Here is a 16,422-nt window from a genome sequence, read left to right on the forward strand (position 1 = left end):
TCCCCGCATGTCAGTCCTCTCCACACTCAATCTGCAGCCTAACTCCCTATGAGTTTGAAGATCTGCCTCTGAGCGGCTCGTGCAGAGTGTAGCCAATGCCCTCTAACTCCCTGGATGGAATTCTCCTTTATCTAGTTCAGCTAGTTTTGTGGGAGAACTATCTATCTGTCTCCCCATCTGTCCATCCATCCATCTGTCCATCTGCCTCTGTCTATCTGTCCATCCATTCATCCGTTCATCCATCCATTCAAGAAACTTTGAGCATCTGTGGCTGGACCACGTCCCTTGATGGGCAGTGGGAATTCAACAGTCCATAAGACTCAGTCCACCCCTTCCTAAAGTTCAGAGTTTGGGGGGTAGAAAATGACAGATCTGACTAGATGTGGCCTGTAGATTTCATCCCTTTACAGGGGCTCTTGGGACCTTCACATAAAAAGGGGGGCCTATATCATTTCTCAGTTGACGCCAGCATGAATGTTCTTTGCTTTTCCCAGTGGTATGACCTGGATTCACTTGAGCAGTTTCCATTCCCCCTGGGTTATGATGACAACATCACCCCTTTCCAGAAGTTGCTTATTTTGCGCTGTTTCCGTGTGGATCGGGTATATCGGGCCGTGACTGACTACGTGACTGTAACAGTGGGAGAGAAGTAAGTGAGTTGTTTGTGTTTGCTTGGCCCTTTCTGTGGGGTAGAATATCTAATGTCACCCCTTCCTGGACTCACGGATGGCAGTGGGTGGCCAGAGGGGACTGCCTTTGAGCATGATTCGGTAGCCACTCTAGAGCAGCGCTGTTTAAGAAAAATACAGTGTGAGTGACGTATATCATTTCAAGTCTTCTGGTAGCCACATTCAAAAGGAAGCAGGTGAAATTAATTTTAATAACAGTTATCATAAGCATATAAAATATAACACATTAATATATAACAATATATTATGTATATATAATATTTACTAATAATAAGTAACTGTATTTAATTATTAAATGATACAAATGAACTTATTTACAAAACAGAAACAGACTCACAGACATAGAAAACCAATTTATGGTTACCAAAGGGGAAAGGGGAGGGGGAGGGATATATTAGGAATTTGGGAGTAAAATATACACACCACTATATATAAAATAGATAAACAACAAGGACCTACTGTATAGCACAGGGAACTCTACTCAATATTTTGTAATAACCTAGATGGGAAAAGAATCTGAAAAAGAATATATATTTATATTATAACTGAATCACTTTGCTGTACACCTGAAACTAACACAACATTGTAAATCAACTATACGTCAATGAAAAAAGTAAATTTATAAAAAAGGAAACAGTCAAAATTAATTTTAATAACAATCATCATAAGTTATATTATATATATTAATATATCATATCATATAAATAATATGTATTAATAGTTAATTATATTTAACTCAAATATTAAAATACTATCTCAGCATGTAATGGATTGAGATACTTGGCATATTTTTTGATGCCAAGGCTTTAAAATCCTGTGTGAATTCACACGTACAGCTCATCTCAGTTTGCACTCGCCACACTTCAACTGCTCAGTAGCCACACGTGCCTCATGGCTCCCGTACTGGTAGCTCTGGAATCGAGGGCGAGGCCGGATGGGTAACTTAGGGTGACAAACTCAAATCTGCCTCCACGGCCGGCGGGTGATGGAGAGGACTGGGCGTGGCTGGATGAGGACTCGGGCCCACTGGAGAGGTCAAGCCCTGGCCAGCAGCCCCTGAACTCCTGCTGACTGATGCCAGGTGGCGGCGGGGACTCAGATCTCTGACTCTTCAACAGAAACTAGAAATTTGGATTTCTACATGAAATCTCCCAATCGTTATGTGCTGGCAACTAACTTTTTAAAAATCTCGAGATGCAGGCCGTTCAGGACACGCCTGTGGAGCCGCCGGTGTGGGACCTCTGGGTTCGGTGCCCAGGGCACGTGCACCTGGAAGGCCGGCTTGTCAGGAGGCATGCAGCTCAGTACAGGTCTCCTGAACCACCCAACCCGGATGTACTGGGCTGTGCGGAGAGGTCCCCATCACCCAGGAGCTTATTACCATCCAGTGAACGAGATGTGTGTAAAACCTGGATTCCAAAACAAGGAAGGCTGAGCAAAGAGCCATACCAGAGGGACAGTCAGAAGGTTCTGGACACTGGGAGGAAGAGTGCTGGTCGGACTGGCCGGCCCCTGCCCGGCGCTGTCCTCCCGGGAGCATTTTCCAGTCGTGTTTCTTTCCCCAGGTACGTGCAGCCTCCGGTGATCAGCTTTGAAGCCATCTTTGAGCAGAGCACACCCAACTCGCCCATTGTGTTTATCCTGAGTCCTGGCTCTGACCCTGCCAGTGACCTTATGAAATTAGCCGAGCACAGCGGTTTTGGAGGGAACCGCCTCAAATTCCTTGCCATGGGTCAAGGTCAAGAAAAGGTAAATTGTTGTTGGAGGGAACAAGCCCTAAACGTGGGTGAGGTCACCGGCCCCTGTTAGGAATGAATTAACGAATGTTTGGCTTTAAGCCAAGAGTACCGCCCCCCCCCCCCCCACACACACACGAGTGCCATGCATTTCCGGTCTACGGAGCAGTAATCACATGTCACAGCGATGACAGTGTGAACAGTAGTATAGTTCTGGAGCTAACCTGCTGTGATTGCCCAGCCTGGTACCGTCGGTGTGTTCTGCTGTTTCCAAAGCCTTTTCACGTCCAGTCTTTATCTCCCTCAGCCCTTGCAAGAGCCGCGTTTCGGATCAGGGCTGTCACTGCCCCAGTAGCAAGGCCAACTGGTCAGGGGGCAGGTGCCACTGAGTCCGAGGTTGGAGCTCTGGGGGCTGAGGGAGGCCAATGAGTGCAGCCCAGCGGACCCCGGTGGCCCCGCGGGAAGTCTAAAGGGTTGCTTCTTCAAAGGCTCCCTCTGTAGCTCCGGGACCGCTGGCTCCTCTGTGGCTTCTGTTGCAGTGGCCAGTAGTTTCCTGGTGCTTGCAGCGGGTCTCTGGGAGAGCACAGGGTGGTGTGGCAGTGGGACGCCGACGCTTCCTTTCTGTCTCTGTCGGAGCAGGTGGCCCTACAGCTGCTGGAGATGGCGGTGGCTCGAGGGCAGTGGCTGATGCTGCAGAACTGCCATCTCCTGGTCAAGTGGCTGAAGGATCTGGAGAAGTCCCTGGAGAGGATCACCAAGCCCCACCCCGACTTCCGCCTGTGGCTCACCACGGACCCCACCGAGGGCTTCCCCATCGGGATCCTGCAGAAGTCCTTGAAGGTCTGGCAGCAGGACAGACAGACGTGCCCACGGCTCGGTTCCTTACCTCACTTCCATTTTGCTGTGTGCATGTGTGTGTTTAGGATAGAGTTGGACACCCCCGCCTTTCCCAGTTCCATTTCTCCCTCTCCCTTCAGAGGTGAGCACTGTCCGGATAGGGTGACAATTATCGGGTGACAGTGTTGACTCCCAGGCCCGTCTTTATCACTTCTGCATGTCCTCAAAACAATTTCTGGGTTAGTTTTCACAGACTTCACATTTATCCTTTTTAACTCTAATGATCGGCCCTCCCACAGCCCGCAGAACTGGAGTGAGTGCTTGTGTGTGTAAGTTTCAAGGAGTTTACCTGCCCTGTTTAATTTAGTCTCTGGGAACATTTTGGGGAATGGTTTCATCATCTCTCTCTTCCTCCAGGACAGGGAGAGGGAAAAGCTTAGCTACTTCTGTTTTACCCTTGAGGATCCCATGATCAGAGGTGGTTAAGAGCCTTCCTGGGGTCATTCGATGCGTCAGGGCAGAGCTGGAACGACGTCTCGTTTTTAACTCATTCACGTGGGCCCTTGGGAATAGGGGAGATAGCTTTGCAAGGACGGAGGGAAAAGCCAAGACGACTGCAGTCTGCACACCCTTCAGAGCCCTGCTCGGGGGCCTGGGGTTTCCGTCACCATCGGTCTTTGCCTCCAACAGGTTGTCACCGAGCCACCCAACGGGCTGAAACTCAACATGAGAGCCACGTACTTCAAGATCTCTCCTGAGAAGCTGGACCAGTGTCCACACCCTGCTTTCAAGTCCCTGGTCTACGTGTTGGCCTTCTTCCATGCTGTGGTGCAGGAGAGGAGAAAGTTCGGGAAGATCGGGTGGAACGTGTACTACGACTTCAACGAGTCTGACTTCCAGGTGAAGAGGCGGCTACTGCCTCTCCCGGGGGACACTCCTTCCTTCGTTGTTCCTGCCCACGTTTTCAGAAAACAGTCAGAACGCGAATGACTTTATGGGTTTTCGGTTACCCAGGCCCGTTCCTCCTCTTTGCAGGTCTGCATGGAAATTCTGAACACATACTTAACAAAAGCTTTCCGGCAGCACGACCCTCGGATCCCGTGGGGCAGCCTCAAGTACCTAATCGGGGAGGTAGGAGCATCCTGGGTACCTGCTGCAGGCCCCCTGGGGCAGGCTGGGCTGTGGCCTGGTGCCCCTGGTCCATGGCCCCCGAGTCTTCTGGGACTCCCCTCTTGCTGCTGCCCATCAGCTGAAGGCCCCTGGGTCTCTGTGAAACACCACCCCCCCGCGCCCCGGTTTGTCACCCTGTTATTCTTTGTCCTAAGTGAGCGACCGTCACCTGGGCGTTTGGACTCATCGCCCTGGGGACTCCTGTTCCTCGCTGAGGATGCCTCAGGCACGTCATGGGAGCCCTGCCTCTGTTCGGCGGGCCTGGAGGTCCACTCTGGAGGCCACGGCCTTATACAGCGCTCGTGGGAAAGCTTCCCCGGAGGCCTGTGTGTGGCTCAAACAGAGACATCGCTGTTCCAAAGACAAAAGCGGCTGCTGGCTCCTTGGGTTGTTTTGTTTGCTCGTTCGCTGTGTTTTGGGGAGTTGGCCAGTTGCACACTGGCTCCCAGCATTTCATGAGGACTGCTATCACCTTGGGCTCTATGAGTCTGCACACGAGCCCTCTTGTATAGAGTGGCCCGAAGCCTGTGCACGTCAGCACGGTTTGGGCTGTACAGTGGCCGGGCGGCAGGAGTCTCTCTAAGGGCGCATCCGGGCTTGACCCTGGACTGTCCGCTGGGCCCGGGGCCTCAGGGCCCACCCCGTAGGTTCTGGGTCGCGGCCGGCTCTCACTCCCTGTACTGTCAGGTCATGTACGGAGGACGGGCCATCGACAGCTTTGACCGGCGCATCCTGACCATCTACATGGATGAATACCTGGGGGACTTCCTTTTCGATACTTTCCAGCCATTCCACTTTTTCCGGAACAAGGAAGTGGACTACAAAATCCCCACGGGGGATGTCAAGGAAAAATTTGTTGGTGAGATTTCTCAGCCATCAGGAAGCATGTAGACGTTTTATTCTAAGGGAGCCCGTACATTTCAGCTCTTCTGGTTTCTGTGGTTGGCTTGATGCTTCTGACCCTTCCCTGGTGGGACTCTTTGACGGCTCGGGGGTGTTTTCTTATGCCTTTTAGCGGGGCCCAGTGGGCTCTTCCTAGCCTCAGAGCTGATGGAGTTAGTTCAGACTTCCTGTCCTGGAATGATGGTAAATATATCAGAGTCTCCCTGGAAGGGCAGAGTGGCCCCTGGGAAAGTCACTGAGCCATTTTCATAAAAGATACACGTAGAGGAAGTTCCCTGGTGGCCCGGTGGTTAGGACTCTGCACTTTCACTGCTGTGGGCCTGGGTTTGATCTCTGGTTGGGGAATTGAGATCCCGCAAGCCGCGAGGCACGGCAAAAAAAAAAAAAAAAAAAAAAAAAGATGCACACAGGCCTGTATTGGGCATGGCGGTGTAGAATTCTTATTTTAAAAGCACGTCACCCTCTCAGAGGTGGAACGTAGGCTAACGTGTGTGGGGACGTCGAGGCTGTGGGCCCTCGGGAATCGGAGGTGGCATGGCAGTGTAACCGCTGTTCTCTCCCATTACAGAAGCCATTGAGGCCCTCCCTCTGGCCAACACGCCTGAAGTGTTTGGGCTGCACCTCAACGCTGATACTGGATATTACACTCAGGCAGCTCGAGACATGTGGTCTCACCTGCTGGAGCTGCAGCCTCAGACGGGTAAAGTCCCCTGCAGAGGACTGTGCCCATCGGACTGGGGACAAAGGGCATTGGCGCAAAGTGCTGCTTCGGGTTCCGATAGCTTCCGTACTGTTGGTGCCCTTCTGAGAGCCAGAAGGCACCCCAGTCCTGTGCTCAGATGCCTTGCTCTCTCTGAAAAGTGTCCTGATTTCAGGGGAATGCAGCACCGCCGTCAGCCGAGATGATTACACTGGCCATGTGGCCAAGGACATAGCAAACAAGATGCCCAAAGTCTTTGACTTGGACCTGGTCAGGAAGCAGCTGGGGATGGTCGCCTCCCCTACCTCAGTGGTGCTCCTGCAGGAGCTGCAGCGCTTCAACAAGCTTGTCATACGGATGTCCGCGTCCCTGGCTGAACTTCAGAGGGTAAGTCTGTTCCTCGAGTGCAAATTCCTGCCTCGGTGGAGTGCTGGGTTTTCCGCTAGTCTTGCCTGACTGCTCTTGATTCTATAAACAGGCCTTGGCTGGAGAAGTTGGGATGAGCAGTGAATTAGATGATGTAGCCAGGTCCCTCTTTCTTGGGCAAATCCCTAATATCTGGAGAAAGCTTGCCCCTGACACCTTAAAGTCCCTCGGAAACTGGATGCCCTACTTCCTGCGGAGGTTCAGCCAGTACACGACGTGGGTGAGTGAGAGGCAGCGGTCTGCTTGCTGGTCCAAGGCTTGGCCTGGACCCCCTCAAACCACTTCCCGACTCCTTCTCCCCTCCCCAGTGGTACCTCTGTCAGGAGCTGACTGGGTGCTCTGGAAATGGTCTCGGACTCTGCAAGTGTATCTGGTTTCTTTTTCCTTTTCTCCCTTCCCCCCTCCCTTCCTTCCTCCCTTCCTCGGGGGCTTCCCTGGTGGCGCAGTGGTTAAGGATCCGCCTGCCAATGAGGGGGACACGGGTTCAAGCCCTGGTCCGGGAAGATCCCACATGCCACGGAGCAGCTAAGCCCGTGCGCCACAACTACTGAGTCTGCTCTCTAGAGCCCTTGAGCCACAACTACTGAGCCCGCGTGCCGCAACAACCGAAGCCTGCACGCCTAGAGCCCGTGCTCCCCAACAAAGAGAAGCCACCGCAAGGAAGAGTAGCCCCTGCTCGCCGCAGATAGAGAAAGCTCACGCACAGCAACGAAGACCCAACCCAGCCAAAAATAAATAAATAAAATAAATATATTAAAAAAAGAAAGACTTTGAAGCATACTATGCCCAACTTGATTTATCCATCCAAGAGTCTGTCTTGGCAATTGTTCCATCTAAGTACATCTAGACGTCATTCCTTCTAGGCTACTCCGTCTCACAGACATCCTGTATCCTTTCCTCTGATGGATATTTAGGTGGTTACCATTGGTTTTTTGTTCTCTTTTTGGATTTTTTGTTTTGCTAGTACGAACAACATTCTGGTGCACATGGCTTTGGAGACTCATATGAGTATATTCCATGGGTACAATGGAAGAGTTGGATCCGAGTGTGTGCATTTTAAATTCTGACAGCTCTTGTCAGATGGTTTTCTAGAGAACTTGAAACCACAGCGTACGAGAATGATTCTTTCCTCACCTCTCTGCAACATGGTGTGTTCTTAATACTTTGGATCTTTTTCTCCTTCATAGGCAAAAAGTAACATCAACTATGTTGGTTGTGTATTTCTTTAATTATGGTGAGGCTGAGTGTATTTGACACGTTTATAGACATTTTGTGTTTTTCTGTGAACTGTCTTTGTATCTTGATTTCATTTTTATCAAGTTCTCCACCTTTTTTAAAAAAATTATTTATTTTTGGCTGTGTTGGGTCTTCGTTGCTGTGCGCGGGCTTTGTCTAGTTGCGGTGAGCGGGGGCTACTCTTCGCTGCGGTGCTCAGGCTTCTCCGGTGGCTTCTCTTGTCGCAGAGCCTGGGCTCTAGGCGCGCGGGCTTCAGTAGTTGTGGCTTAGTTGCTCCGCGGCATGTGGGATCTTCCCGTGGGATCAAACCCGTGTCCCCTGCATTGGCAGGCAGATTCTTAACCACTGCGCCACCAGGGAAGCCCTTCAAGTTCTCCACCTTCTAAAATTGGTTTTTAAGAGCTCTTTGTACATCAAGGGAAGTAAGTCTTTTGTCTGCTGGTGTTACAGATATTTCCCCAGCTTGCCTTAAGCTTTTTGATTCTGTGGTATTTTTTCCATAGGAAAGTTTTACATTTTAATGTAGTCAAATAGATCAGTCTTTTCTTCTATGGCTTCTGGGTTTTGTATTCCCCACTCCAAGATTCTGAAAACATTCACTGGAGATTTGATTTGTACTTTTGTGGTTTATTTATTTAGTTTAGTTTAGTTTTTATTTTTTTGGCCGCGCTGCGCGGCATGCGGGATCCTAGTTCCCCGACCAGGGATCGAACCCACGCCCCCTGCAGTGGAAGCGCTGAGTCTGCATGTGGTGTATTTTCTATATTTAAATCTTGGCTGCACCTGGAGTTTGGTGCTCCAGCTTGTTTTTCCCAGTGGGCTGCCAGTTGTCCCAACACCAACTTCCTGCCCCTAACGTGAACTACATCTTTTGTCGGCTTTGACCCTGGCATTGGATGGCAGCCCCAGGCTCTCACCAGCTGCCTTCTCTCTCCAGGTCACCGAGAGTGAGCCCAGTGTGATGTGGCTCTCGGGGCTGCACATCCCAGAATCCTACCTCACGGCCCTGGTGCAGGCCACCTGCCGGAGGAACGGCTGGCCGCTGGACCGTTCCACCTTGTTCACGCAAGTGACCAAGTTCCAAGATGCAGACGAAGTGAATGAGCGGGCGGGACAAGGTACGGCCAGCTCCCTGCAGCTTCACGGCCTCTCATGTAGGGTCTCCCTCCCCAAGCTGCCCTCGGAAGGGCTGAGCACAGTGTGGGCCCGGAAAGTCACACTGCCGCAAATACTGGCCATGTTTGTGTGCTGTCCACGTGGGGCTTGACGTCTCTGAGGGTGAGTCCAGGTGTTTCTTTTCCAGTTTTTCCATTGAGACGTGGGCTGATGTCAGGGGAGAGCTGAGCCACACTCGCCCAGCTTGTCTGTGGGAAATGGGCTACTAGGTTAGAAAGAACTGGATCGCCAGGTGGCTTCCCTGGAACCCATGAGGGCCCGGGGGCATGGTAGCCAGAGAGCAGGATGGGCCAGGTGGGAACCGTTCAATGTGCTATAACGTCAAGTCCCTTAGACACTGGTTACTGGCTGTGTGAACTGCGGCTGGAAACTGTGGTTTCCCGGGGGGTCGTGTCTTAGAGGACATCTCACTGCAAGCACAAAAGCCCTCTTCAGCTAGCTTAGGGAGAGGGGGTTTATGGTGAACATTGTGGAGCGCTCAGTCCTCTTTGTAGAAGGCCAGCGAGGTCTCAGAGGGACCGGCAGTGTTGGGGTGGCCATGGTGCCAGCTGACTCTGGGGCCCGAGGCCAGTTAAGTCTGTGGGTCTTGATGTCACATTGCTGGGGAGAGGCGACCACCCCTCTTCCATGGCGCTGTGGCCATATGGAGGGTCACGGGGTCTCCAGGGTGTCCCATCTGGGCTCTACAAAAGGAAAGTGGGCGGGGTAGAAATGGTGGCCACCCCTTTTGGGAAAAGGCGGGGGCTGTGTATGGGGAAGGAGAATCAGTTAGTTACCCTTTTGCTTGTCCATATGCGCATCTGCTAGAGCTGCCGCGTGCTGGGCAGAATGACACTTGCCTCAGCCTAAGTGCGGCTCTCTTCCTGGTGCCTCTAGGATGCTTTGTCTCAGGACTCTATCTAGAAGGCGCTGACTGGGATGTAGAAAAAGGATGTCTTATCAAGAGCAAATCCAAGGTGCTGGCCGTCAACCTGCCGGTCGTGAAGATCATCCCCACTGAAGCCCATCGCCTCAAACTGCAGGTGAAAGGCCGACGCCTGCCCCGTTTCCCCTCTTCTCCTCTGACTGGAGTTAGACACCAGGTGGTTTCCAAGAGTCTTGCCTTTTAGCACAGGGGCTCTTAACCTTTCAGGGCTGGGGGAAGCCTTTGAGCCACGTCCCGGGGGAACAATGCACGCGTGCGCGTGCGTGTGTGCAGAGCCTTGCGGGGGCGGCACGGGTTCAAGGTTGGAGGCTGTGGCCCAGACCAGCTTGAGGAGCGACTCCTCCCTTCTGGTGAAATTCTGCGCTCATTGCGTGGGTCGGAAGGTAGCTACATCCGGTGTGGACGGCAGGCGCCCCTGCAGGACGGCCTGCTCTGCTGGCCGACCCCGCTTCTCATGGGTGTCAGCTGAGCCCGGCACCTCGCGGGGCCCCTCCGCACCCGTAGCGCTTAGACGAGCCTTCGCCCTCCCCGGGACCCGCGCGCCCCTCTGCCCGCGCCGGCACCTCACGCCCCTTTCCCGTGCAGAACACTTTCCGGACGCCCGTCTACACCACCTCCATGAGAAGGAACGCCATGGGGGTCGGCTTGGTTTTTGAAGCCGATCTCTTTACCACGAAGCACATTTCTCACTGGGTCCTGCAAGGGGTATGCCTCACCCTGAATTCTGATTAACCCTCTGGGAGGAGAAAACGGCACGAGATTCTAAGTCTGTGGCCGGCAACGGATGTGCTGGGAATTCGTGAAGACGCATCATCTGCTGTCCCTTCTTGGGGCCTCTCGAGGCAGGAGGGGGTTGACACTGATTTTTTTCTTTCATTTGAAATCAGCCATTTATATATGTCTTTCCATATAAGTTAACCTGAATGGTTTTATTTTTTTTAACTTAAAAATAAAGGATTCTGTGGTATTCAAAAAGTAAATTCAACAAGAGCATTTTAAGACGTGTCGAGTTTGCTTTTCCTTCTCAGGGGAGCCACTTAAGCAAAACTGCCTGCATGTCGATGGCGCAAGTGAGAATTCTAACGTAAATTGTCAAAGGTGGTTTTTTTGATGGCCCAGGTCTCTTTCAGCAGACGCCTCTCTGGAGCGAGGGCTGCGTGCTGGGGCGCGGGGTAGAAGGCCGAGGCGGCTGCGCGGAGGCAGCAGGGCCCCCGTCCCTGGGCTGATGAGGCCGGAGTCACCCACACCCTTCCAGAACGCTCCAGCCCGGCTCCCCGGGCGCTGGCCTGGCAGCGTGTGGGTGAGGGTGCTGAGCCTGGTGTTTTGATTCCTGCGTGAGGCTGTGAGGGGTTGGGTGCAGACGAAGAACCTGAAGGACCGGCGGCTACCCGGCGTCCCTTCCTCCTGCGCCCCTGGGGCTACTCCGGCCTGGCCCGGCCGGGGGCGAGGAGCGGCTTTACCCGGCGAGGGAGGAACGGGGCTGGGCTGAGCTGAGCGCTAGCGGGACACGAGGGCGAGGCCAGTCACGGGGACAACTGGCTTTTGCTAGAACTTCCGAGGCGCAGAACGTTCTAAGGGATGGCTCAGGGCAGTGAGCCACGGCAGGGGACTCGTCTTTCCGGAAGTGAACCCCAGCCCGGGACGCACCCCTGGGTGAGCCCACTGTCAGGGCAGCGGTTACTGGGGGCGAGGGGCAGAAGCGGGCGCTATTTCTTTCCCTTCCATTGTTCCCCCCCACCCCAGGCCCACCCTCGGGTGGTTTAATAAAAGACACAGAACAGAAAGAAGGCAGGTTTAGAAAATAAAGTTTGTTGGGATCTTGAACATTTTGGATAAAACTAACAAAAAACAACACACATTCAGGTCGTGGTGATATGAGGAGTGACGTCATCTTATTTAGTTCCCGTGACTTAACATACATCTGCTCGGTTATCCGTGCTGCCCCCGGGGGAGGGTGTGTCGGGAGGTTACGGGGGGGGGGGGGGGGTCTCCTGGAGGGAGCAGGGCTGCTCCGGACAGGCCGCCCTGGAAACGGGAGGGATGAGGTCAAGGTCGTTATGTATTGCTCCGACTTTATAATTAGGCGTGTGACTATCTGATGTCGTTAACGTCGAGCAGCGGCGCAGCCTGCGGCCCGTGCTTTGTCCGCGAGCGCGCTGAGATTCCGCGGAGCCGGGCTGGAAGCAAGCGAGTCGGCACACAGGTGTTTGGCCGCAGCGATTAGTAAGTACGGATTCCGTAGCAGGGACACGATCGTGTTTCGGTGTCGGTCAGAGGGCAGGGGGAGCAGGAGAATAATCTGTTGACAGGCGTGAAAACAATTCGGCATGCATGGGAATTGAAAAAGAAAAGAAACAGAGGAGGTGCGGCTGAGTTTTTCCTAGGAGTGATCACAGTGCCTCGAGAGCGCGGGGAAGGGTCGCGGGGGGCCTTCACACAGTTCTGTCCGTCCCTGAGTGCTTCCTCGCCACCTTGCCGCCTCCGTTCACCTGGTCCACCGCCAGCGTCTCCACCTCGGGCGGGGCCTGCGCCGGGGTCGCGTGGTGGATGCGGTGCGCCACGCCCACGTGCGCCCTGTGCGGCTTCTCGCGGGCGGGGCTGGGCTGCTCGCCGGCGCTGCGGTCCGAGGCGATGGGGGGGATGACGAGGGGCCGCTCCTTGACGAGGTGGACCTCGGCCGACTCCCTGGCCAGCAGGAACGGGGTGGGGTCGGGCATGGCGTCCACCGGCTCCCGCAGAAGCAGTTTCCGGCTCTCGGCCCCGAACCTGTAGACCTCCTCGAACTCCGGGTGCAGCGGGGCCGAGAGGCTCTTCTTCATGCGGCGCCGGGGCGTCTCGGGCAGCCTGTCCTTGGGCGGGGCCGGCTTGTAGCTGGCCAGCGCGGGGCTGCCGGCCGGGCTGCCGTCCGAGGTGCCGCCGGAGCTCAGGAGCTTCCTCTTGGTGGCGTGCAGCTGCGACGTCAGGTAGGCGATGGTGCCGGCGCGCTGCTCCAGCTCGCTGCTCAGCGCGCCCAGCTTGTGGCTCTTCACCTTCAGCTCCTCCAGGTACCGCCTCTCGCGCTCCTTGATGCTGTTCTCCAGCACGACGACCATCGCGCTCTTCTGCTCCAGCTCGGTCAGCAGCTCGTTGTTCTCGTCCTCCTTCAGCTTCAGCTGCGCCTCCAGGTCTTCACATCTTTTCTTGAGTTCGCTGCTTCTAGAAGAGCCGTCTCCTGGAAGGCCAAGCCGAGGGGGCGGAGTGAGAACCCGAGGGCAGGGCGGCCAGGCCCTGGGGGGCAGGGAGACCTGTGCGGGGATCGGGGGTCTAGGCCGGCCTCCCCTCCCCACGGTGGCGGTTCCCCTGGCCAAGATGGGTGCGGTGCCCACAGACCACACGGAGGGTAGGACCCCCATCGCTCGTGCCACCTCCGTGTCCTCTTCCCCCAGGAAAAGGTGGGAGATCAGGCGGCCTTTGAGGCCCCATCCAGCTCTCCAGCTTATTGCATAAAAGGATGTCTCCAAATTTCAAAAATGCTGACGTTAAAATGGGCAATTTCAGAGTATTAGACCTCTCCAAAGGCTGAGGATTAAACTGTTAGCAGAGCCATGTGTCTGCGCCATTCCAAGCACGGTTTGGAAAGGCAAATGTAGACTTCCTTTATGTCTAGAGCACCAAAGCTCTGAAATTGTGGAGGAGGCTGGATGCCAGGCTGCCACCTTTCCCCCGACACGGGTCCCCTCTCTGCATCTCTCAGAGCATGGCATCCTTGGGCCTGAGTTCAGGCCCTACCTTGGTCCTTGGCCTGCCCCTAACACCACACAGGCCGCCCTTCGGCAAGACTCTCCCTGGCTGTGCTCGCGCTGTGCAGGGCGGCTGAACGGGGCGGGTGGTCCGTGAAGGTAGGAGGCCCTGGTGGTGAGGCCGGAACCAGTGTTTGTGGGTGCCTCTCAGATGAGGATGCGGGTTCAGGGATGTCAGAGAAGCTGCCGAACGGCTCCTCTGAGAGCCGCGTCTGCGTGTGCTTCCACCCCTGGGCGGGGCACCAGGCCCACCTGAGAGGCTTGCGCTCTGCCCCCCACAGGAGATGCCCCATGCCAGCTGTTACCACGAGCCCCTGATGAGGGGCCGGGTTGGTGGGCGGGTGGCCTTGGGACTCAGGGCCGAGAACCACGTCTGGAGAGGATATAGGGCAAGAATGGTGTTTCTACAGATTAGCATGGGCTCAGAGGGGACAGGAAGTAAGGACAGCCTGATTTCGGTGACATGGATGGCGGGGTGCGGGCTGGAGTCCCCGACTGGAGGTGGCCATCCTGCTCTCCTGAACCCCGTCCCCAGGCCCCTCATCCACCACACGCAGGAAGAGGGGGTCCTGGCTCCCGGAAGGCACGCTTAGGAGACGTGGCACGGGTGGCGCAGATGGAACGTCAGTGCTGGACGGCGCTCTCGGGCTCAGGGGAACGGTCACGAGGACCCAGACACGCTCGTGAATAGCTGCTGCTCGTGTGAGGCCTGTTTGGCAAACGCCGTCTCGACTCCAGCGCGGTTTCTACACGCTTAAAAGCCTCGCCCTGCTCCGGGGAGCAGCCATCTGGGGCAGGCCACAGAGGCCCCGGCTGCCGTCTCCTCTGCTCCAGCTGCCATCAGGCTGATAGTTTTGGGGGTCCCTGAGGATTCTGGTTTTGGGGGGGCATTTCTGGGACTAGAGTCTAGAGAAAGACCTTCAGCGCTGCTCTGGGGGCCACCCAGTCATGTGACCCCTCGCTCAACCACTTTGTGCCAGGTCCTGTGCTAAGCTTCACGGACACAGAGGAGGTGGGACCCCGCTCCGTCTCCTCTTTCCTTCCGGTTTAAATCACATCTATTTCTTGATTACAGAAGGGACACATACTCACTGTAAAAAAATCAGAAAACCCAGAAGAACACAGAACAGGCATTCCAAGTACGTGTGTCGATCAGAAGGAAATAAAAGCACTCACCCCTCCCACCCCACCGACACACCGAGGGGTCCAAACGGCCCTCCCACCTTTTCTCAGAGAGCCCCAGTCACACGTGCAACTCTTCACAGCAAGTGTGTTTTCTTCTACGTGTGTAATTAGTGAAAACAGGTGGACCAACGTGTGCCTCAACAGGAAACAACAGGAAGCATCAGCTTTTGGGAAGGGAGTTCTTACCTGTCTGATCCGAACTTTTAAGTGTCAGCTCATACGTTAAATCTAAAAAGGAGATCATATATGTTAATTTTGTATGATTACAGTGTATTTCAAGCCCTTCATCAACTCTGAAAACGCACGATCAGCCTGCGAGTCCTGCCCGAACAGGGCAGAGGTTGGCAGCATTAGAGGCAAGAGTGAGAACAGCAACTATCAGCGGCCGCTGTCCTTACTTGGGTTCGGGGGGGCCCTTCTTTTCCCTGTTACACACTCCAGCACCCACAATTAGCAGGCAGCTTGCTCTGTGTAGTACACTTTGGTCCCTGGTTCCAAGACCCACGGTAACTTCTAACCATTGCATCTGGATCCTTCAGGTCCTCAGTAAGCTGAGAACTGGCTTCACAGCTTTACGCTCGTGCGTGTGGCCTTAGCAAAGAGGATGAGGTGACGCATTCAAATGGACCCCAGCGATGACAGGGTTAACCAGAGAGAGAGAAGAAGAAGACCCCCTCCTCACTCACCCCGCACAGCTTTTGAGCCAGCCAGTGCGAGGTGACCTCGATGACAGGTCCTGCTTTGCTCTACAGCCCTGGCAGGCCTGGGGCTGCCCCCCCGCCCTGGTCCCCGGAGCTCGTACCTGTGCAGTGTTGCTGCAGCCGCCTGATCTCAGCGTGCAGCCCCTTGAGCGTGCTGGCGTGCTCCCGCTGAAGGAACAAGAGGTTCTTCTGCGCGCTGTGCAGCTGGTTCTCCAGGTTTGCGGTCGCCATGCTGGCATCCAGATGACCTGCAGGGGACACAGGGCCTGGTGGCTGTCCCCGACAACGCGGGTCTCGGGGTGGCGGGCTGGAAGAGGACGCCGCCTGCCGCCTGCCCTCCTTGGCTCTGCGGGCTGGAGGGCAGTGTGAGGCCCCGCTCCGGATGCAGAGGGCTCCCTGATTCCACATCCTAGGCTCTCCGTGGGCTACCCGACTTCTACAGACTGAGAGCAAAATCTCCCTTGACAGACTTCCCTGAGGAGGTGAAGCACTGCTGCCTCCGCTCAGGAGAACCGGGCGTGGGGAAGTGGAACCTAGAGCTGGCAGGCCAGGAGGACGACAAGCGTGGCGTTTCGGAGGGAAGCCCCGGGACCTCACAGAGTTGAGAGCCCCCCAAGTCCTTCTTTCCTCGGGAATTTCCTGAGAACCATTCTCACCGGGCCACGTGGTGGCTGCGGGCGTCTGGAGGCCGGACCCAGACCCTGCCATCTGCCACCCTCCGCCCCCCGCCCCCGCCGCCGGCTTCCATCCTCCATCATCAGCCACTCGCTCAGGGCCTTCGCTGTAACTCGAGAAATGTGGCGAAGTCAGTCGGCCATTCTGTAAAAGCTAGCCCAGTAATTCAAGACGCCTTGCGCGGCACTGAAACAGGCTGAGGATGACACGTGGATTATCTGCCTATAAATTATACCTGTGAATACAGAGCCTCGGGCGCCTTTTTCCTAATCTGCTGGGCCAAC

At 55.0% G+C, this 16,422-nt stretch overlaps 2 protein-coding genes across 2 annotated transcripts in view; one reads left to right on the plus strand and one right to left on the minus strand.

Moving 5' to 3' along the window:
* DNAH10 (dynein axonemal heavy chain 10) overlaps positions 1–10,546 on the plus strand; it is a 146,999-nt gene extending 136,453 nt beyond the window's left edge. The window contains exons 68-79 of the mRNA XM_082853790.1: positions 495–649; positions 2,255–2,438; positions 3,065–3,265; positions 3,953–4,162; positions 4,298–4,393; positions 5,120–5,291; positions 5,904–6,035; positions 6,211–6,422; positions 6,514–6,681; positions 8,635–8,815; positions 9,750–9,895; positions 10,384–10,546. Of these exons, the coding sequence (XP_082709916.1) occupies positions 495–649; positions 2,255–2,438; positions 3,065–3,265; positions 3,953–4,162; positions 4,298–4,393; positions 5,120–5,291; positions 5,904–6,035; positions 6,211–6,422; positions 6,514–6,681; positions 8,635–8,815; positions 9,750–9,895; positions 10,384–10,530 (2,004 nt within the window). The 3' untranslated portion in view covers positions 10,531–10,546. The remainder of the gene's footprint in view (positions 1–494; positions 650–2,254; positions 2,439–3,064; positions 3,266–3,952; positions 4,163–4,297; positions 4,394–5,119; positions 5,292–5,903; positions 6,036–6,210; positions 6,423–6,513; positions 6,682–8,634; positions 8,816–9,749; positions 9,896–10,383) is intronic.
* A 1,413-nt stretch (positions 10,547–11,959) lies between these two features.
* On the minus strand, positions 11,960–15,728 carry CCDC92 (coiled-coil domain containing 92). Its single transcript, XM_082853294.1, has 3 exons — positions 15,565–15,728; positions 14,949–14,990; positions 11,960–13,009 (listed from the first exon to the last, which is right to left on the minus strand). The coding sequence occupies exons 1-3, from the start codon at positions 15,692–15,694 to the stop codon at positions 12,231–12,233; spliced, it is 951 nt and encodes a 316-aa protein (XP_082709420.1). The 5' UTR covers positions 15,695–15,728; the 3' UTR covers positions 11,960–12,230.
* Positions 15,729–16,422: the final 694 nt, after the last annotated feature.

This window comes from Leucopleurus acutus (genome assembly GCF_964270905.1).
Source record: "Leucopleurus acutus genome assembly, chromosome: 13".
Taxonomy (NCBI): Eukaryota; Metazoa; Chordata; class Mammalia; order Artiodactyla; family Delphinidae; genus Leucopleurus; species Leucopleurus acutus.